Source organism: Cavia porcellus, unplaced genomic scaffold (assembly GCF_034190915.1).
Source record: "Cavia porcellus strain 051 isolate PalLab524CR breed Dunkin Hartley unplaced genomic scaffold, mCavPor4.1 scaffold_49, whole genome shotgun sequence".
In the NCBI taxonomy this organism is placed as follows: Eukaryota; Metazoa; Chordata; class Mammalia; order Rodentia; family Caviidae; genus Cavia; species Cavia porcellus.
This window is the reverse complement of record NW_026947532.1, coordinates 2,280,289-2,302,585: the sequence shown is the minus strand read 5'-3', so window position 1 is coordinate 2,302,585 and position 22,297 is coordinate 2,280,289. Positions and strand designations below refer to the sequence as shown.

Here is a 22,297-nt window from a genome sequence, read left to right as displayed (position 1 = left end):
GCCAGAACTGTCCCTGCCATGCTGGAATGGAGGCTCTATGAGGCACGATGCTGACAGGCATGCTGTCTGTGATCTCTCAGTGACACGGCCAGCGACCCCTCTTACACTGCCCCAGGACCAGGAGTCTTCTGCCTCACCAAGAAAATCCAGAATAGCATTTATGAATGATCCAGAACTGAGGCTAGTTCTGCCCCCACTAAATTCTCTCTTCTCCCTAACACCCAAGAATTTTAGAGGTGTCTGTTCTTTTTTGGATTCTTTGTTTATCATAAAGCATGGGGTGGGAGGGCGAAAGGAACAGGTTAGAAACAGAGCCTGGAAAATTTTTCGCGAGGTGCTCCTGGCCCAACAATGGCTCCCAGTCCCCCTAGAGAGTGTACAGTAGGGGAAGGAACCACACTTGTGCTAAGAGCACTTGGCAGGGAAGGCTGGCTGATTCTCAGGAAAATCTGGGGCCGGGACAGGAAGTGCGCTGTTGAAAGAAGACCCCAACACCAGCATGCTCAGTCTGCCTGAGATGCTAACTGAGAGTTGGCAGGCGGGTCATCGATCACGATGGAGCCCGGGAGGCCACCCCACCTGGGGAGGGAACCCCAGGTCTGACTCCTCCCGATTCCCACTCCTCCAGCCTGCCAGAACAGGAACCTCTCCTGCTAAGATGTGGCTGAAATCACCTTTCCCTTTCATTGAAACCAGGTGTGGTTCGGTCTCTTAGCCTCATCAGCCCTCTTCTCACCCTAGAGGAACCGGAGACCTGTGGCCAGCTGCGTTCAACTAGTGTTCTAAAAGCACACACTTGCAATATGCACACCCACGCATAAACCCTCGCACGCATGCACGCACGTATGCACGCACGCACGTATGCACGCACGCCTCCTCCATCAGATGGTACCAGGATATAGTGTCATCCTGCTCTGCTCCAGCTGTGCTACGCAAAGGGCTCTGCAGCTGGCCTGCACGGAGGACCTAGGGGGCGGGGGCGCTGCCTAGCTCCTTGGCTGCTATCTCAGTGGCTCTACCCAGGGGCCCTAGCACAACCACCAGCCGGGAAGACAGGCGGGCGCTGTCCCTTCAGCACCACCGAGCCTTGGTGCGCGGGCGCTGTCCGCTCAGCACCACTTCTAAGGGCGCGAGGGCGGGGCCAGCGGATGGCGCTGCGCCCGCAGGGTGCTGGGCCTACCTAGTTTTTGCATGCACGCACGGAGCCTTTCTTCAAGATTGGACACTCTGCTCTGCAGTTCATCGTAGTCATAGGCGCCAATTTCCTCTTGCAGTTCGTTAAGCACTGACGTCAGATTCTGGACCTCCTCCTTAAACTGCAATACCAATTTGGCATCGGCCTTGTACTCTTCCAACACAGGGATCAAAGGCCTAAGTTCATCCATTTTCGCTTTTATCGCCTGCAAGGTTAAAATAAGCTGGGTTCAGTGCGGTGCATGCAAGAACTCGTAACACCCTGCCTCGGCCTGGTTTCTCCCTACGCGAGGGAATGTGTGCACACTGCCGCCTTAGGTATGCATTTATTTATTCTGGTCCAAAGCAGTCAGGAGAGCATATTAAACAGTCCTCAGAACACCAACATATTTGGGAAAGGTCTTTATTGTCAGTTGAGGATGCAACATCTCAAGGTTACATGCTTTCAAGGTCACATACACAAAGTTCTTGTTTTTTTCTTTCTTTTTCAAAAAATGCATTGACAAGGGTTCAAACTATTCGTGAAATGCATCTAGAGTCGCATGCAAAGGAGGATCCTGGTTGGATTCAAGGTTCCTTAGTGATATGGTGCTAAGTATTGGAAAATAATAGTAAAAATGCATGATGCAAAAAGCTCTCTGGCTCTTTCATGGTTACATGGGAGTGGACTGCATCTTCAGTCACTGCAGCATTGTAAAAACGCTTTTAAGTTAGCCCTGCAAGCAAGAAAATGAAACACCGTTGAAAAACTAGCTCACTAACCTGCCTTACACAGAGACAAATATTTGCATGGTCACTTCCTTAAAAAAATCACACTTTAACACTGACTTCAACACGACGTAGACTCCCTCACAGCAATTTGCTTGGATTTCTCAGCAATGCAAAGGGCAAGGGCTTGTTTTTCCTTCCTCAAAGCCACGATTTGCAACTCAGACAATGTCTTGGGGGACAATGTCCAAAAGGGTAAGAAACTTGGTGGTTGCTGAAGAAACCCCGTCTTTAGAGGGGGGTCTGGCGGGCACCGACAAGGGGCAGCCTTCACCCACTGCCCATCTTTATGGGTCAAAAAGGTCAAACTCTCTCTTCAGGGTAATTTACAATCACACAGCAGAGACAAGGACAAAAAACGATCACCAGCCTCAGACAAGAGCAGCCCAGGGCATTTCACCTGGACAGGGCCAAGCCTGGGAGAATTTTATCTAGGAGATGGATCTGTGACTTGGTCAGCTTGCTGACTCCTCTACCTAATGTACTGCTTCTAAAGGAGAATTAGTTCTTGCTTCATGCAGGGAGCACATCAAAGGAAGGCATTAGCATAAAAGGACAGGAAGACAGAGATGGGGACTCAGCAGTCCCCAGCCAGGAGAGGAAGCGGCTGTGTAATTTGACCTATTCGCTTACATCAGGGCTTGACTGCTAATTAACATGCATACACACCTTAATTAAGGCGGCATGTAATTTCTCAGCCTAGCAGCAGCGCTGCTGATATACACATACATACTGATACAGGCACATAGAGCATCTCAGAGCAAAGGACCTGTGGTTTGAATGTCCAGAATGATCTGGAGACACAGAATGCTCACCTCGAGCTGAGGGAGAGCCTGGGCTCCCTTTCTCCCTGCATCTACAGCATGCCTTGTCATAGCTAAATTAGGTCAGATGTGAAAGACTGCCCTGAGTGATCCCTGCTCAGAAACAGCTCTAATCAATTAAGCTAATCCTTGGCTAATGTGATTACCTGCGGCAGCTGTAGAATGACAAGGACCAAAATGATGTTCCTTTGCAGCTAATATGTGTCTTGGCTCGAGGAACGAAGGGGGTGGGAGGGACCCCAGCTTCTAAACCAGACTGGCTTCCAAGCCAGGGCTGGCGTGTGTTGCATGGTGCCACCCAACCCTCCCCAGGTGCCTTTACCAGGGTGGGGGCTCTCTACCCCAAGGGCGACAGCCCTCGGTAGGACAAGGGTCTTTCTGTATCCCTTCTGCTTTCAACTCAGTATTTCTTGGGCAGAGGGGAAGCAGGAAGGGAAAACAAGCCCAGCCTTAGAGGAAGACGAGAAGGAAGCAGAGGAAGAAAAAGAGCAAGACCAGAAAACAGGACGAGGAGGAAAGAAGAGGAATAGGAGAAGAGGAGGAAGAAGAGAGGGATATGGAGGAAGAGGAGGAGATAGGACAAGAGAGGACAAGGGAGGAGAGGAGAGAGGACAAGACAGGACAGGAGAGGACAAGAGAGAGGACAAGACAGGACAGGAGGGACACATACCTTGAACTGCCTGGCAAGGTGTTGCTTATGACTCTCTTCCACCTGCTTGAACCTGGACTCCAGCCCCCTCATCTGGTTCTCCATTTTCTCCACATACTGCAGGTCCCTCTGAGTCCTCCTGTCCAAGACCTCTATGGATTGAGACATGTTTTGTACCTGTCAAAAGGGCAACAGGTTCAAGGCCAGAGCTGCGGCAGGTGCCTGCGATCACGCCTGCCCACTCACACACCACGCTGACCTCTCCACAAAGCCAGCCCGCAGCAGCCAGGAAGGACCCACACATTATTTACCAGCTAACCCCCAGTTCCGGCACTGCCAGGACCGAGTCCCTAAAAGCAAACCAACTTGGTAAAATCACCTCTGCTGTCTCCCGGCCTGGCTCTTACAACCAGAGATGCACACCCTCACAGAAGTCGGTACCTCCTGGGCTGCAGAGGACTTGGGGTGATTTATCTTCTCCCCTGTTTGGGGGTGGGGGCTGTTTCTACACTGTTTATGTTGCACAATGATCTCAGCGACAAATAGCAAGAGATGCACACACAGAGGGCTGCCCCCCCCTATAAATTCCCCTTCCCCCTCCCTCTGGCAGGGAGGGTGTCTTCCTGCAGGGGTGGTGGCGCTAAGTGAGGAATGAAAGAACAAGAAAACCACTCTCCAGCCTCAGCGCCGAGCTACTCCCGTCTCCCGCGCCATCCATCACCCCCACAGTATCATAGGCAGATGACTGCTCGGCAAACACACACATTCGGCACATGGTGTCAGGAATCAATCACCCAGCAAATGAAGGATCGCTGTTTTACATCTTTACAGGCAGATCTGAATTGAGTCTCGCCTCGAGATGGGACTTTAATATTCAACAGGATTCCAGAGAGCTTAAAAGAAAAACAGTTTTAGTGCAGCCACCTGCCAGCGCATTTCGTTTGCATGAAAGCGGCTTCAACTCTGCAAATGCGATCAGGGCGGTGGGGAGGAGCCAGGAAGCCAGACCGCCGCCGCCGTGGGGGTGGGGGGCGTTTCCTGAATCGAATCCAATTACCGAGGAAAAAGGCACCTCCAAAGAGCAATTCTCCATTCCTGCTCTTTTTGCTGAGTTTGAAAATATTCTCCCTTCTAGGAAAACACGCATTTGGGTCCAAGGCTGAGCTCTGCCTGCTCTGCGACCACACAGAGGACAGTGAGGTGCCCACTTCTTCCCACCAATCCCCGCTCTGCGATAATAGTAAAATGGTATTAAAAGAGAGCAACCAGGAATGAGCCTTCCAGGGCGACAGGAAGACAAATGTTGCTAACTCAGCACTTCAGAGTGCTGGGACCCTGTGGCTCCTGATGGGGAAATGACACACATGGACTGGCTTCAGCATTTCGGGTGTGTAAGGCACAGCGTGGGGGCGGCTTAGCCCCTGATCTCCTTAGAGCATATTTGTCTGTGGCTCTGTGCTCCCTGCTGCCCCTCCCCTGCTTGCTCTGTCTCTGGATGATCTCCGCCCCTGGGGGGAGGGGCAGTTGGGGAGTTGAGCTTTGGTCATCCTGCAAGTGCTACCTCATGCCCCAGCCACACACCCCATCTACCCATTTACCTTGAGGGACAAGAACTCTCTTGGAGAGCTGAGCCTCAGCTGCATCTGTCACCCCATAGGCAGCTCCAGTCAGAACCCTATTGCTACCCCTGCAGAGGAGACCCAGCTGGAGCTGAGTGAGGGCCAAGGCCCCAAGAGCCAGGACAAAGCCTGCGGAGCTCACCTGGCTTCTTCGGGAGGCCTCTCACTGCACAGTGGGCTTCCTCATCCCACCCACTTTCCTTCACTACTTTACCATATTTCAGGTTTTAAAGATGCCAAGCTACCCAGCTGCCTTTAGGGAAGGCACACACTTCCTGGCCACTCCCCTGTGAGTCCTTGGCTAAAGGGTCCAGTGTCACCACTGTGTTCAGAGACTCTGTGTCCAAAGCCTCTTCTGGGATCCACAAAGCCTATTACTTCTAGGATGCGCCCTTGAGAAGCCAACAGGCCCCCAAGGTCACAAAGCCAAGCCGCACCCTAGCTGGTGTGGCAGCAGGCAGGGGTCCCCTGCCTGCACACTTGGCCTGTGGGAAGTAACCAACTGCTGGTTCCCACTGAATATCCCCAGGTAGGAGTCCAGGTGCCAGGCGGGGCCTGTGACCTCTGCAAAGCCCTGGGAGAGGAACCATTGAGGGGTTTTATGCACCGAGACAAAGGTGCCAAACCCAGAGTCAGACTCTTCCAAGAGCACAATCCCAGCCCTGCCACCAGCCCCCAAGAGCTCCAGGCCATCACCCCAGATGCTCTGGGGGCCCAGGATGAGCACCCTGAGATCCTACCCCTTGGGTCTTTGCACAAAGCCAAAAACAAGGATCTGGCTCCCCAGCTCCTCCTGCCCAGACCCCCCAGGGCAGGCTCAGGGCCCCCCTGGAGAGAAGCAGAAAGGGCCCCAGAAGCCTTTCTGGATGCTTAGCCCATCTGCCCATTTCAACGCAAGGCCACTAAGGAGGTGGCCTCTCTTCCAGCCAATGGCTTTGCCGCCGAAAATAGAGTGCCCCCGCGCACAAAATAGGGCTTTAAATTTTTAAGCAGAGCTGTGGCCTGCGTAAGCAGAAAGGAAAGCTGGAGGCCTCCTTCCCAGGGGCTCTGGAGCTTTCTGGAACCCATTTCCCAGCCACTGGCCTCCCCAAAGGCCCCAGTCCCAAGCCCTGCCCAGCAGCCTGCCTTCTGAATCTGAATAATTAAAGACCCAGTGGCCCCTGCTCTTGTTGGGTGTTAATAAATGTTTGTGGGCTCCTAAATGCATTTTTCTGTGACTCTGCAAATGATTTATTTAAGTGACTAACAACAGCAGAAAAAAAGATACAGCCTGTTCCTTGGCAACCAGGGAGGCTCCTGCAGGCCCCAGGAGGTAAGGTCATGCCCTCCAGAGGCACCAGACACAGAACCCAGCAACTGCAGAATCTCTGGCCCACTCCCTGCCTTGACAGCTGGGGAAACTGAGTCCCACAAGGGACCCTGCTTTGCCCGCAGCATGGAGAGGGAGGGTGAGTGGGCTGGAGGCACTTGCTAGGGCAAGGAGGGAGGAATATTGGGACCAGGTTCCAGGGCGGGTGGCTGTGGGAAGGGGAGCAGAGCGGGTGTCCTGAGTCACAGAGGGTCCCCGCCCTAGCCAAGCCGCAGGAAGTCGTGGCTTTACTAGTGGGTGCGTCTGGCGTGGCCCCACTCTGGGGAGGGTATCCAAACCATAAGTGCCACATATAAACTGCCCCTTTCCCTGGCAGGAGGAGGGGCAGAGATACTTTCCCCCTCCCTTAGTATTGCCCAGAGACCCCGGCACCTAGGTTTACTGCAGAATAGAGTGCCCTGGGGCAGCATGTGGGGTGACTCCCCTGCTAACCAGCTGTTTGGCCCAGGGAAGTCAATTCCTCTGTGGGGTCCGAACTTTCTCCTTCTGGAATCACCCATTTCCACACCACTGTTGGGAAGATCAAGTGAAGCAATGCAGTGATTTGTAAGCCAGCTATACACACTGCCCCCGGCTGGACTATGATGGTGACCATGTGGTCTTTCATCTGAATGGAAGACAACCACAATGGTGGACACCCCCACCGAAACCTCACCATGTAAAACCTGCATGGCCACCCATGGCTGAGCCCAGATAAGCTGTCCCCTGGTGGCAGCTCTGAGCACTCAGGCTGGACCCTGAGTCTAGCCTCCCTGGCCCCTCAGGGCTCCTCAGTGGTGTCCACAGGGACCAGGAAATAGGCATATTCATCTCCTCCAGGGCCACCCTGGGTAACCCCCTCCACCCGTCTGTCTGCCCATCCGTCTAGCCATCCATTCACGTGTCTGTTCATTCATTCACAAATATTTCAATGGGGCTGCTCCAGGAGAGGCCAGGGATGGGCCAGCAGGCTGGCCCAGCCTCAGGACTGGCATGGGCCCACACACACTCATGCACACATGCCCAGCCTGGACTCACCTTCTCCAGTAGCTGCCTCAGCTGTTTTGTGCGGGCGTCCCGGGAACACATGGTCTGCTGGGGGGCAACCACTGTGCAGATACACCTGCCCTCGCTGTCCTGGGCAGAGCTGTATACCTGCCAGCTCTCCTCTGGGTTGGTGGGCAGCACCTGCAGGGGAGGGGGCAGGCGAGGTGAAGGCGCAGAGAGGAAAGGGAGAGGGAAGGTCAGGCACTGGCAGCTACACGGGGGACACTGTCTATGGCCAACCGCGGGGAGAACTGGGGGGACAAAGTCGTGTTTGGACCCCACGGAGGGAAAGAACTCCCTGGGAACGAAGAGCACAGGTCCCCACTAGAGTGCCCAGGGCTGAGAGAAGTCAAAGGGCTCTTTAAAGTTTAAAAATCCAAGCTGAAAGCTGTGAGTTTTGACATCTTACTAAATCAGAGTTTTGGGGGTACATGGGAGAAGCCAGCAGGAAAGTAATTGGCTGGGTGACTGACAGACACCTTCCCTCCCGGGGAGGGACACAGGCACAGCCAGGCTCTGCACCGCAGTCCCTGAGACTTGGAGAGGAGGACAACGAGGACAATGCACCCTCCACCAGGGCCCGGAGAGCCCAGGGCTGCCACGGCCCAGAGCCACAGCAAGCTTTCTGCTGGCAGCCAGGCGAGGACACCAGCTCCAGCTCTGCAAGGGCTTCCACCCACAAGCCATTTGGTGGATGGCACCAAACTGCTGGTGACATATTGTGCAGGGGTCATCCCAACCTCCATCTTCAGGACTGCCGGAAGACCATCACCACACCAGAGCTCCTTTGGGTGGCCCTGCCCATCATGTCCCAAACACACACACTGCCCCTGCTGGGTTTCCGGCACCTCCTCTGGCATCAGTCACCTCCCTGCTATTTTTAGATGGGGCCTGGCGGAGAGCTGGGCGGGAGAAGCGATAGTAGTGATGAATTTCATTTCATTCAGTTCCAACCCCAGGAGCTCGAGACCCAAAGGCAGGGAACAAAACCCTGGAGGAAGCACAGTTCGGACTTCTGAAACCACAGGGAAGCTGGAAGGAACAAGGGTCTCATACAGGGGTCACACTTCCGAGATCTCCAGAAATAGCACGAGCCTTAATGGCAGCAGAAAAGGGAGCGGGACGGAGACTCTGCCCTTCTCTCCTTTCCACTCGTAGGGACACGGCCAGGGCGCGCCCCTCTGCAGCTTGGACCCCTGGCTAGTGGGTGGTTCAGGCTCAGCCAGCTCTATCCACCACAACACCTCCCCAGGCCTCCTCAGGAGCTCCGGGCCACTGCTCCCCGAGCCCCAGCGCTCCAGATGGGAAAGGCAGCGATTTCACGGAGAGGAGGGAGGAGTGGGCGACGGCCAGGGGAGAAACAAGCGCGCACTGCTTCCAGGGGCCCCGCCCGGCTCCTCTGCACCCTCTCCGGAGGAGGGAACCCAGTGGTTCTGCCTTTGTGTGGGGATGGGAGGTGAGGGGGTGCCCGGTGCCCTATGCCCTGTGCCCTGGGGCCCACTCCCGGTCCAGCCGGGCTTTGACAAAGTACAGCGGGCTGCGTCCAGGCTGGGGCAAGCCCGGAGTGGGGTCAAGCGGCGCCTCCGCCCCTTACTTGCTGAGTGACCTTGGCCAAGTCCCCAAGTCCCTGGTCTCAGTTTCCTGAGCTTGGACCAGAGGACTCATTATCAGTGTCCGAGGACGCCAGGGTGCAGAGTCCCTGAGCGAGCTCCCCCTTCCCCTTCAGCGGACAAGGCGCGAAGAGGAACCTCTGGAACCCCGCCCGGTCTCGCTCCCCTCCCCAGGCGCCGCCGCGTCCCAGTCCCGCCCGGCCAGGCGCAGGGGACGCGGGAGGCCGGGCGGAGCGGCACTTACGCCGGTGCTGCGGTCGAGCGTCCCGCCGCTGGCCGCCGAGAGCTTGGTGGTGTTGAGGCCCACCAGGGAGGGTAGCGTCTGGGACATCCAGTTGGTGATCATAGCCATGGTGCTCAGCACGACCCCGATCTTGAGCAACGGCACCGACATCGCGCCTCAGTCGCCTCCCGCGCCGCGCCGGCGCCGGCCCCGCGCCCGGGCAGCCTCAGGCGGCGGGCACCGCGGAGGGCAGGGGCGCCCGGCCGCGTCCCCGCGCGCCCTCCGCCCGCCGCCGCCGCCCGCCCGCCGCCACCCCGCGCGCCCCGGCCATCGCCGGGAGGAGGCCTGGGATCCTGCGCGCCGCGCGCCCGCCCGCGTTCGTGTCCGCGTCCCTGTCGCCGCCGCCGCGTCCCTGTCCCCGCGCTCCGCCGCCGAGCAGGACTGCTGGGTTCTGAGCGCCGCTCGCGACACGCGCGGGGGCCGCGGTCGGGGGCGGGGACACGGCCGGGCGGCGGCTACGCAATCGGCCCAGGAAGCGGGTGGATTTTTCCTGCGCGCTCCGGCTCCCCGCGCCCCCTGGCTGCGGACAGGGAGGTTTGCAAACCCAGCCGGCCAAGGAGCTGGGGTGGCCATGGACCAGGCTCAAGACAGCGCCCCCAAACCAGAAAATGCCAGTGCGGCATCCCTCCCCCAGGCCCTCGCGGACGCACTCGGAGACACCTCACGTTTGGCAGAAGTGCGGAGACACCCCACGGGTGGCAGGAGTCGGAGTCACCCTGGCCCGGAGCAAGCGCCCATGCCTCGCGGGGTCCCAGCGCGGACGGGGTGCAAGACAGGGACGCAGGGCAGCGGGCCGGGGTCCGTGCGCGCAGGTGGGGCGGGGTCCCTTAGAGAGCGGCACCGGCGCAGGGTCTCGCGTGCCTCTCGGCAAAAGCGGCCTGGGTGGGCTGAACACTCCATTGGGGCTCTCCGGGTGCGGCAGCTTCGAATCCGAGCCGAAGGCGACTCCTTTCACGTCCATTAAGCTTGCGGCGGCTGGGACACAGGGACCCCAGGTTCCCCCCGCCCGGGTACAAGCGCGGCCCTGGTGGGGTGGCTGGAGCAGCTGGGGCGAGAAGCCGCTTCCTCCCCGGGGCGCCTTCCCGGCGCTTTGCTCTCCCTACGCCTGGTCCTGGCTGGCCATTGAGAACTTGGTGACACCCAAGAGGCTCCTGGCCGGGCCAGGGTGGCGGCCCGCAGGCTGGGGAAGTCCCTCCGGCTTGTTTTCCCGGTTAGCGCGCAAACTCCAACTGCGGGATAAGGGCGCCACCTCCCAGGGAAAAGTGGTACTGCAGGCTCAGAGCCCGCCGGGGGTGGGTCACCTCGGGGCGCTGGGAATCCGGTCCACAGCCACACACTGGCTTCCCAAGACAGAAGAGCAAAGACCGCGATCTCGTCCGAGCGATCCCAAATCCACAAACTTCCAGGCCACCTCAGGAGCCCACACGTCCACACGGCGCCCACTCGGCACAAGATGTGGGGTGCTGCCTCTCGCAAACCCGAAAAGAAGCAACAGGAAGAGGACAGTGCTGGCGTTCCTTCACTCCTAGGCACTTCCCTCAGGCCGGTGCCCTTGACTTCCCTGCCACCTCAAGGACAAGCGGCCCTGTTGGAGGGAGGTCTTGCGCACTGCCAGATCCATGCACAGATCCTGATCCAGGGGCCTGGCTCAAACCTGACTTGGAAACCCTGTCCAGCTAACTGGCTCTCTGTTGCCTGCCTCAATCTCCCTAGCTGTAAAATGGGTTTCACGGTAATAACTTTCGTCTGTGAGGCATTATTAGTATTAAGTGACTTAGTGTAGGAGCAATTAGAGGGGACATTGTCACTGCCACCCACGTTGCAGAGGCACAGAAAGAAGCTCAACCCCCCAATGCATGTTGCCTCAAGCTCTAGGGCTGGGGTCCAACATGGGGTGTGATGCCCCTAGGGACTCCTGGGCCACTCTGTGGAGCCCTGGAGGGCCCAGACCATGGATGTAAGTTGGGCTGGGACAGACGCCCAGCTGAATATTAAAATAACTCCAACAACTAGCACTCCGTCCCGTGAGGGTCCCCAGTGGGCAAATGCACAGGCCAATAGAATAAAGAATGACTCTCCTGGCATTAAAGGACTCCTGATTCAGGGCTCCATCGGTCTTGTCGTGGTACTTTACATTTGAAGAGCACTTAGCGGCTGGGCTTCTGAATGGAGGAAATAAAATCCAGCCCGGTGCGGCCCCAGAGAACCAATGCTCAACCCCCAACCTCCTACTCTTGCCCCTCTTAGGGACAGGCAGCCAGGACATGGCCTGGAGGTTCAAACCCCAAACTATCTCCTGAGCCTGCTGCCCTGTAGGGGAGCCAGGAGAAGCACTGTCTGAAGAGGTGGTTTAGAAAGATGCACACTGACCTCACCCCATGGGAGCCGGGCCTTGCGGTTCCTGGGACTCCCAGGGACCAAGCCAGCCTGGAAAATCAAAGGACTTCAGAGTGAGGGAAGGGGCGACCCTCACCTGCCCTGGTGCCTTCTGATCCCAGGCTTCCTTGCTTGGCCATTTGTCTATGTCTGCAGGGCACAGAACAGACGCCCACTCGTGCCCAGCCCTGCACAGCATAAGCAGACAGGGTGTGTGGTGGATGCAGCACCGGCGCCCCCGCTGCAGCCTGCACCCGGCCTGCTCACACCTGCCCCGGCCACTGTGACATGCGTGTGCAGCGGGCGCCGTTGTAAGGAGCAGGGCTATTCAAGGAAGTCACTTCCATCTCTTCAAGACCATGCCAAGTCCTGTCTGGGGTCTTAAGTTGAGCTCTGATAGCAGCAAATGCTATTTTTAACTCCATGGTAAGGATCCTCAAGAGAGATCACAATTAGGCAAAATTGGATTTGGAAGGCAACATAGCATTTCCAAAATCTAGACCTGGGCTGCCAAAGGGGAAAGGGCTCTGGGTGTAAAGGACCCACCACACCCACCATCACATGTGTTCTCAGAGAGGATTTGATTTTGGTGTGTGTGAAGCCAAAGCGAGCACCTAAAGACGGTTCGACCCAAATTCCAATGGCCTCCATGCGGCAAGGCTTGCCTGAGTTTGGCGCTGAGTGACCCTCGTGCCAGTGGAGCCAGTGCAGCAGGAAGAGCCTCCGGGTCACCAAGCATGATGTCACTGGGTGCTCACCAGGGGAGCCCTGAACCCTGGTGCCCACTGGCAGACATTTCTGCCAGAGTGTTCCCTGTCTGGCCCAGAGTCCACAGGAAAGACATGACAACCCATGTCATGTCCCCCTCCTGCCATGGCCTACGGTTAGATTGTCCAGGCCTCTGTCCCCAACCAGCTCTGCACAGGCCTTAATCGTGGTGGACCCTGCATGAATTCGTTGGCACAGGTAAAAACAAGACCTCAGAATGCAAGGATGGAGAGCAAAGCTGGGCCAGAATGCTGCCCGGAATGTGGTCATCTGATGGGGGACCAGTTCCGGGGGGCGTTAGAGAATCGCCCAGGGAGGACCGAAGCAGCCGCGTGGGGGCAGGGAGGACACATGTGACTCTCCCCGTCACGCAGTCAGGAACCCGATGTCCACAGGCTGAGAAGCTGCAGGTTCTGGGGCCAGGGATGATCACTATGAGAGGACAGGTCACCAGGCCACCCCCCCCACCCCGGGCTCCCTGACAAAAGGACACGCTGGAGGACGAAGGGTGATGGCCTTTGCTGTTTAAAATGTGCGTGTTCTTCTCATGCTGTTGGCACACAGTTTGGGAGGCTCGAGGAGAGAGAAGAAAGGGAGAAAAAGAGAGGGGAAAGGAAGGAGAGGAAAAGCAGGTGGGGGAGGGGAGGCAGAGAGAGCAGCCGAGAAAGGCCGGAGGGCTGCTACTGGTGACCCATCTTCCCTTGCCTCAGTGTCCCCTTCCTTCCCTTCCTCTGCCGGATACAGACAGGAAATGGACTCTGCCCCCGGCCTGGAAGCCCTCGGGCTCCTGACTGCTCTCCAGCAGCCACTGAACCCCTCTCCCACCCCCATCCTTGGATAGCCTGAGCCAAGGTCCCCTCAGCCCACCTTCCCGCAGGCTCTGTGTATCCGGCTCCTCCCTTCCATCCTGGATGCCCTCACAGCCTGCAGTGTCTCCCAAGGGCCAAAGGCCCCCACCCGCCCAAGAGGGGCTCCTTCCTCCCAGTGAGGGGGCAGTGGGCAGGACCTGTCTGAACCAGGGTAAGAGGTGCACATTGTCACGGAGCTGCCCATAGTGGGCCTCTCGACACAGCTAGCAAGGGCGGGTGATGCCCCCTGCTGTGGAGAGAGGGCAGTTTTCCAGCACAGTGGGTCCGAGCTACCACTCTACTCCACCGGCTGGCCTGGCCCCCACACACTGTCCCTCTCTGTCCTGCCCAGTCCATGTCACCTTCAGAAATGTCACCAGACATCGGGAAGCTGCAGCTCTGACCCTTCAGCTGCCCCTAAAAGGGGCAGCATCCCAGGACTGGCATTCTGAATGCCTGGCACTCGAGATAATTCAGGGAACACGCCACCCTCCAGCTGCCCTGTGACTTCCTGACTGACCAATGTCTTGTGTCTGCTTCGCCAGCCAGAGAATTTGCCAGGGCTGAGCCAGGAGGACATGAACGGGTCCAGATCTGGATAGACAGGCGATGTCATGACAGGGATGTGGAACACTCAGTCTGGGGTCTTCAGGGTGTTTGGGAAACCCCGACAGGCAGGGACACAGGATGGCCCTGGCAGAGGACATCTGTCTGCCAGGTAGCATTGGTTCCCATGCACGGGCTTTGCCCTCTGCTGCTGATTCCCAGAGTCACCCTGGTCAAAGAGCTCAGGAGGCTGAGGCAGGAAGATTGTGGTGAGTTCAAGGCCAGCCTGGGCCACAGAGACTTGGACCCACTGCCCCAAAGTCCTCCCTATTTATCCCCTAAGGTCAGTGCCATCTTTGAAGTAGCCTCCTGCCATTTCCTATTCCCCAGGGATGCTTGTGGGATACAGGATGCTGGGCTCCATCAGTGCCCTCAGCCCAACTGCTACTCTTGGCTGACCTGGCCTGCAACTCAGCAGGCCCAGAGCTGGTGACCGGGGGCCTCAGGAGCAGAAAGGGTGCATGTGTGTGTTGGGGGGCAGCGGGCTGCAGGACTGACCTATCTGGAAGCCAAGGACAGCTCCCCAGTTCTTCAAGCCCTGCTCTGCTGTCTGGCTTTACCCAGTAAAACCACTGACAGCATTTCTGCACTTTTCTCGGCCACAGACACCCAAAGTGTCCCTGTGGGGAGCAGGAGCCCCCCTCCTTTGAGAGCTGCTCTTGGCACTTTAGAAATCTCCATTCAGAGTCTAGAGTCCCCGAGGGTGTGTGTTCCCACTGGAGCCCTAGCCTGGGTGAGGCTACTGTCTAAGTGGGCGCCGGCTGCCTGCTCACCTGGGTGCAGACTGAGCTAGGGACCCGGCATCTCCCCACACCCCCCTCCCCTGGGCTATTCAGTCTCGACTCCTCCCAGCACACATGGTCTCACCAGACCCTCAGAGTCCTGGAATGTGTCACAGAAGCATATAGGAGGGGCGCACAAGCCACATCTGGGACCAGAGTGAACAGACAACTTTGTGGAACCAGCGGGTCGTGAAGCCCACATTTGCAGAGATCCCACAAAGAAGCCACGGTCACCAACTGTCACCTGAGTGGTAGTCGTGTGCTTTCTACTCTGGGTGCAGAAGAAATGGGGAACAGAGGCCACCCCAGACAAAAGGAAGATATGGAGACTGCCACCTTCCCTGGACAAGCGATGGGACCCGAGCCCTGGGGGTGTGTGATGCTCAGGGGGCTGCATGTACCCTAGTGTTTACACTCTACTTGTGACTTCCTGGATTTCAAGCAGTTGGAGACCCGGGGAGTGGGGGGGATTCAGAGGCACAAAGCTGCCACAGCTGCCACATGCCCCCTTATTTTATGCTGGCTAGAGAGGCTGAGGTGAGAACCCTCAGCACGTGCCCTTGAGGACCTCATCTCTGAGGGGTGGCAGGACTTCCTCGGGGAGAAGGAGAGGCACCTGGAGATTTGATCCCACCAAAAGTGCTTCCTTCCTTGCCTGCTTGGAAAGCTGGCTGTGCAGCTGGCTGCACACAGCACATGTGTTCTCAGAGCTCCTAATAATACAAAATTAAAATAAAAGCCCAGCTGAGGCGCTGCCCAGCGCCAGGCAGAAATCAGTGTGACCTGATGGCATGCGAGGTGCCCTCCTTCCTGGCACCCAGTGACACTAGCTCTTCCCTCTGCTGTTCCAGCTTCCTGTTGTGACGATGCCCTGAGCCCTGGCATTAGACGGAGCTAGATACACCTGTGGAGACCCCTCTCCGAGCTCCTGTCCTCATTCCCAGCCTCGGACAAGAGCCCAGGATGGCAGGACTGTCACAGCATGACAAGACGATATTCCTCCCTGCAAGAGTCTGACTCAGGTAAGCGGCCACCTGCATTGCCACAGGAGCTGGGTCCGTCCTGGGGTCCCCACGTGTGGAACAGCCCAAAGGGAACGCTGCATTTCCACTTTGTGACCCCTCCCACCCCTCGCAGATGGGCCGGCCCTGTCACGGAAGCCACCTGAGGCTGCTGGCTGGACATGAGCGGGTCCTCTTCTCTGCATCCACCCGCTCGCTCACTGTTGCCACGCATCTAATTCAGTTTAGCTAGTAATTAGTTTTGTATTACTTTACACGGCGATGTTACTACTGATTACAGGGTCTGATAACTTTAGTAATAAATACAACCCAAGGCAGAAAATTACCTTGCTTTGGATCGGGGAAGTCAGTGGAATGAGAAGTTCACGGCTTCCACTGAAGCAGCTGCCCTATGCGGAGCGTTTATAGAGTCCTGCCCCCTGGTGTCACAGACACTGTCCCCTTCCACCATGGGGTCAGGCCTGGGCTCCTGTCTCATGGGCCTGGGCTTGTTACACCCAGAGGCAGCTGCAGCCCCAGAATGGTGGGCAACTCCAGGGCAAAGACTGCACCCCTGAATTCGGTAGGTTCCGCCCGAGCTCCCCACTCCATGCCACCCATACCACTCGGCTACCCATGCACAAGCTGGGGTAAGGGACTGGCAGATGGGTGGCCGCTGAGGCTCAAGCTGGTCACCATGGGGAGCTGTTTCTCTGCCTTTACTTTGTCCATGGCAGTGGGCGGAGAGGCCTTTGGCTCTGGGATAAGAGAGAAGAAATGGGGATCCCGGCCTCACCAGGGTGGAGAAGCGAGGTCAGCATCCCCTCTCTGTCTCCCAGGGGCTGCCCGCATCTCCATGCAGGCACCACGCCTGGCAGAGGGCTTGCCACTGTAGGCCAGGCACACAGCAGTCCCTCCAGTGAGCCCAAAAGCAAACAAGCCGGCAGAACCGTGAGCACCCTGGAGAGCTCTGTGCATTTACAGCTGGGGCCTTGCCGGGGCATAAGGGGTGTTAAGAAAGCCTGCACCTGGCTCGTGGCTATCGAGAAGAGCCACTTCCAGCTTAACTGCAGGTGGGAAAGTTGGGGTTCCAGACCCTTCTTCAACAGCAGCCTCTGTCTGCACCCCTGTTCCTGACCCCCTCCTCCATCTTCCTGCCTAGGACGCACATGGGTCTGGCAGAGCACTGGGTCTCCTGCAAAGAGCATCACCCCAGATGGCAGTTGGAAAGGGCTCTGACTCGCTGAGTATTGTCAGCTCAGACTGGGTGGGGTTAAGTCCAACCAGCTGGTCGCTGGGAAAGGCTTGTGACAGGGAAGGGTAAATGAGATGACAGAGCCTTACCAGGGCTTGCAGGGCTTCCTTCTTTTAGAAGGGCTGGAGTTAAGCTCAGCTTGGTGAAGCACTGGCTCAAGGTTGCCCAGCTGGAGCCTGATGGGAAGGGGATGGGAGCAAGGGCACCTGGGTTCAAGGTCACAGCTACAGAGTTCCCAGCCCCTCATACCCCAGCACGGATGGGGCCACGCTCCTTGCTCCTGTCTATCTGAACAGAAGACTTGGGGGAGCCACTGGGCTGAAGGTGCGCCCCAGACCAGGAGTCGGGATCTGCCTCACATCCCCCAGGACTGAGACCAACCTCTTAGCATCCTTCTGGGAGGTGCAAAGTGACATCACTTTACCCCTCTGCTCAAGGGCATGAAATGCCAGCCTTTTGTTGAAAATCACAAGGCAAGACCAGGTCCAGGGTCTACCGGGGTGAGGACAAAGTTCATGCAGAACCATGGCTTTGTAAGCTGCAGGCTGTCAATCAGTAGCTGGCACCTGACTGAGCGGCTGCTTGTTTGGAGCTGCTGAGAGGACAGATGGCCCGGGCACGTGCTCGACTCCCCACCTGGCTCTGCGAATCCCACCAGCCACCCGTTGTAAGAGCAGGTAGTGTCCGTATGGCTCTGGTGGGCACCTGCTTCCCCGCAGGCTCAGAGCACAGGATCTCACGTCCCCATCCTAGACAGGAGCTGGGAAGCAGACGAGGCAGAGGGGAGCAGTTTTCCTGCAGTGAAGGTGGGAGCCAGACACCTGGCAGCTCAGTCATGCTTCCCACAGCCGGGGGCCGTCCCTTCATTCACAAATGTGAGCGCACTATGGGCAGCCAGGCAGGCTCCAGGATCCAGAAAGCAAGATTCCTGGGCCGGAGCAGAGCCACCTTAGTGGCCCCTGCTAAAGGTGTGAACTACCTGTCCCAAGCCCGTGGCCCCCAATGGGGGGGCAAGAGTCACAAACATCTCTGCCTCTTTCTTAAGTGTAGGGGTGGGGGGGGTGGTTTTCCACCAGTGAGCTGCTTCTTAAACTCCACTACAAAGGGAGGCATGAGGTTTCCCTCATGCAAGATTCTAAAAGCCTGGCTTCGGGGAAGGGAGGGCTGTGGGCTCGCCCAGGAGGTGGCTCATACCTGAGCCAAGGGACACAGTCCCCAGAGAGACCCTGGCTCAGCTCCCCAGCAAGCAAAGAAAACAACATTTCCCAGCTGCCTGCCAGGGAGGCGGAGGCGAGGAGCTGGCCGGGGTGCTGAAGGCAGCCTCGGGCCTCAGGATAGGCCCCAGGGTGTAGGCATGGTGACCACTACTGCATGGTGAGCACGATTCGATGCGTAGACAAAGCGTCCTGCTGAAGTCGAACCCAAAGTTTCTCCCAGAACATGGGACCTTTTCAAAGACATGAAGGGGAGAAACTTGGTGAGGAAAAAGCACCTTGTGTCCCCTGATGGAAGATTACAGGAGGGCATCCAAGGGCCCTGCGGACAGCCACACACGTGGCCACCAACAACCAGCAGTCTCTTTGTCAAGATGTGTTAACAGAGAATGGCACAGCCCTTTGCAAAGACAGCTTGCTGCTGCTGCTGCTGCTGGGAACCTGGGGGTTCTTTTCCGCACGTGTGTGCACGTGTGTGTGTGAACAGGCACGCATGCATCTATCCACCCAGCACGAGCAGCCAGCACCCCCCCCCCTTCTGACCCTCCCCAGAGGAACCAGGAAACTTCTCTCTCAGAAGCCACGAGGAGCCTTGTGGAGGCAACTGGCTGGCAATCAGCAACACCAGGGCAGGGTGCTAAGGGTTAAGGGGGACAGAACCCCATTGCAGGGTCAGGGAGCACTGGGCTCACTGGGCAGAGCCAGGAGCAGCAAAGACTTGCAGGAAACAAGGGGAGCTTGTTCCAGATCTCTCTCTCTCTCTCCCTCTCTCCCCTCTCATCTCCTCCGGCTCTCCTGCCCTCCCTTCTCTCTTTGTTTCCTCTTTTATTCTGAGAGGGAGCTAGGGAGGGTCCTGGCAGCTGGGCTGGCCGGGTGGAAGGTGCTGGCTGCCACCCCCTCCTAGACTTTTACTCCCAAAGGCCAGACTCTCCTGGCTCAGAGCTTGGCACGGTGGCACCACAGAAAGGGCGTTTTAATGTCACTAACGCGCCCTCCCTACAGGGAGCTCACAGACAGCACTTTCTCCTCCCAGACCTGCCGCTCCGCGATGCATTTTTAAAATGGAGAACAGCAGCCCTGCACACGTACATTGTTCAGGGGATGGCGAGCGCCGGCAATGCCCAGTCGTCCCCGTGCCCACGCTCGCAGAGCTGTCACACACCCCGGTGGCCACAGCCCCCACGCTCTCCACAGGAAGCCAGCGATGCACCGTGCGCTCCCCGCCTGCCCTTGCGGAGCTCTGGGCACAATACCCGCAGCCTGTCTGGGGGCTGGGGGGGGGGGCGCGTGATGCCAAAGACAGGGAATGAGCCACCCCGGGGTTGTGCGCGGGGCCAGGAGTGTGCCCCTTTGCCTCTGGGAACGCGGGGAGGGGGCTCGGTTCAGGGCTCTGAGGCGCCAGGCTCCTCCCGGGTGGCATCGGCAGCCAACCACGACCCCCAGCGCTGCCCTTTGAACTTCTCAGCGGGAGCGGGGTCCAGGGAGCCTCGGGAGAGGGGTCCACAGTGCCAAGGCTGGGGTCCCGGTCTCCTGCCTTCTCGCACCCCTCCCTCACACTCAGGACCAGCGCAGGACTCGGACCCCCTCTCTGAAGCAGGGCAGGGGGCTCCCCGACTTTGCGGGGCTCCCCGGGCTGCCCCGGCGCCTGGCGGGAGGAAAATGGCCTTGGCCGCACGTACTTGGGTGAGTTCCGTGCCCATCAGGATGAGGAAGAGGAGGCTGAGGAGCTTCCGGGCCGGTGGCATGTCTCGCGGCCACTCCGACGTCCTGGCGTGCGGGGCCTGGGTGCTGCCGGCCGGCGGCTGCGTGGACGCGGACGCGCTCCCGGCTCCGGCTCGGCTTGGCTCGGCTCGGCCGCGGATCAGCACCCAGGGCGGGCGGCGCGCGGGCTCTGCTGCGCGGAGGCTCCGCGCCGCATATTTATGGTCCGGGTTCCGGCGGCGCGGCTGCCCCCGGGCAGGGCTGGGCGCGGGGCGGGATTCGCCCTCCTCTCCCCGCGCGCCCGGCGGCCCGAGCTCGGAAGCGCGCGCGCTGTGGCGGTGCCAAAAGTTTGCTGGGGAGGCGCGGGGCGGGGGCGGCGCTGGGGACCCGCGCGCCTGGCTGCCTGGCTTGCGCGGGGACGAGGGAGGAGGGAGGAGGGAGGAGGGAGGAGGGAGGAGGGAGGAGGGCGGCGGCCGGCGGCTGGGGAGCAAGCCGGGAAAGGATGTGACATCAAAAAGGCGGGGGAATTGAACTGGGGCCCAGAACAATCCGTCCTGGCCGGCCTGGACCGAGGGCGATGGGGCCTCTGGGACCCACTGACCCCAAGACGGCAGCTAGTGGACCCCGGATGGGAGGAGAAATAGCGCCCCGGGGAGGCTCTGGGTTAGACAGGATTGCACAGAGTAGAAGCTAAACAGGTCCTGAGTGAAGACCCTCAGAAGGGGGAAGCTGAGACTCAGTGCTGGGCGCGCCTTTCCAGGAGCCAAGGCCAGATCCCTGGTCCTTTGTGCACGGAGGGAGGGACCTCTCCCTGGCCCAGTGCTGTGGGGTGGAAGGGGAGCCGGCCCTGGGCAGCTGCTGGCTGGAGCCTGGATGAGGACCTGCGCCTGTGGGTGGTGGCTGCAGCGCCTGGCTGGGCACCACGTGCTCACGAGGGCCCCTGCCATGTGCCTCAGCTGATGACAGCTCTGAGGGCCTCCAGGCCTCACCTGAACAGGGAGCCCAGGAGAGGAGCCCTCCCACCGGGCCAGCCTTCCAGAACCCCTGGCCCAACCTGTTCTTATACCCTGGGTCCCAATGCCCCTCTCCTCACCAGGGTGGACATGTGGTCCCCATTCCTGCCCTCTCTGCCCCCTTCCTCTAGCTTAAGCCTTCCAGCGTGAGGAGTCCGATTGTATCCAGCTACTCCTGGGCATGGTCCTCACCTGCATGCCTGGAAGGCGAAGCTGCAGTAGGCTTTGGAAGGGCCTAGCTGGCTGGCTTTAGTGTAACTTCTTGAAAGAAACTCTGGAGCTGGGCATGGTGGCACACACCTGTTGTCCCAGCACTCGAGAGGCTGAGGCAGGAGGATCATTGTGAGTTCCAGACCAGGCTGGGCTACAAAGTGAGTTCAAGGCCAGCCTGAACTGCATAGCAAGACCCTGTCTCAAAAGAAACTTGAGAGACCCAGACTCACCATCTCCTCACAGCAGGCAGAGCTGCGGGGTGCCAGGGTCTCCCCTTTGTATGTCACAGGTGAGGACATTGGAGCCCCAGTAATAATGGTAAGGGGTGTTCCAGGGCACACAGGGAGTTCAGAGCAAGGCCTAGATCCAAGCTCCTGAGGGCATCCTGGGGACCTGGCCATGTCCACCTTGAGCAACGGATTCTTCCCTCTCAGAAAGGCTTTAAGCTCAGAGAGCAGAGAGAGCAGGAGTGGGCCAGAGTTCTGGGGTGCAGGGCACCCCTGCCCTTCTGCTTCTGAGAAGAGTTGGTGCCAGGAGGGGGGAGCACTGTGGGGGTTCTTTTCCCTTTGCATCCCCTCTTTTTTTCTAACCCACAGTGATTTTTTTCTAACCCAGGTGTTCTCATGCGCATCTGAAGAAGGCCAGAGCTTTGTGAGGCTTCTTGGCTTTCAGGGACCACACGAGGGTTGGTGAGGGGCTGCTGTTTGTCCCAAGCCTCAGTTTCACTTCTGCATAGCGGGAATGTGTGGCATGGGTCCCGTGTGGCTCACCAGTGGTTGAGATCAGATGCAGCAATGGGTGAGCCTCTCAGGACCTCAGAAGGACCCAGGGGCTCTGAGCACGTGCCGAGAGCCTCCAGCGCCCTGGCTTCCCCTCCCACCTTTACAGCCGTGCTGGGGTGGAGCAGGAGACAGAGGCTCAGGGAGTCCCATGAGCCAATGCAGGTCCTGGAGTCAGGCTGTGAACCTCTGCCTTTGGGATTCTGTCTCTGTGGCATGGGGGGAGAGGGGAGCTGTCAATTTCCTCCAGTTTTAGCTAGAATTGTTTTTACTTTTATAGTTATACTAGGACCTGGAAACTCAGGTCTTTACCACTTGAAGGCAGGGCCTAGAATGCTTGTTTGCACGCTCATGTTCAGAGCAATGTCCTCCACAAAGGCCAGAAAGTGGAGATACCAA

The 22,297-nt window shown here is 58.4% G+C and overlaps 1 protein-coding gene across 3 annotated transcripts in view; it reads right to left on the bottom strand.

Annotated features, from left to right (window-relative positions):
* Positions 1-20,281, bottom strand: part of Olfm1 (olfactomedin 1) — a 34,511-nt gene extending 14,230 nt beyond the window's left edge. The window contains exons 1-4 of one of the 3 annotated variants that reach the window (XM_013153439.2): positions 19,872-20,281; positions 7,441-7,590; positions 3,457-3,612; positions 1,181-1,400 (exon numbers count right to left, since the gene is read on the bottom strand). In XM_013153439.2, coding sequence (XP_013008893.2) covers positions 1,181-1,400; positions 3,457-3,612; positions 7,441-7,590; positions 19,872-19,937 — 592 coding nt within the window. In that variant the 5' untranslated portion in view covers positions 19,938-20,281. Of the gene's footprint in view, positions 1-1,180; positions 1,401-1,583; positions 1,911-3,456; positions 3,613-7,440; positions 7,591-9,303; positions 9,547-19,871 lie in introns of those variants that run through there. The other 2 variants (XM_003470888.5, XM_063244252.1) reach the window with 2 other exon arrangements.
* Positions 20,282-22,297: the final 2,016 nt, after the last annotated feature.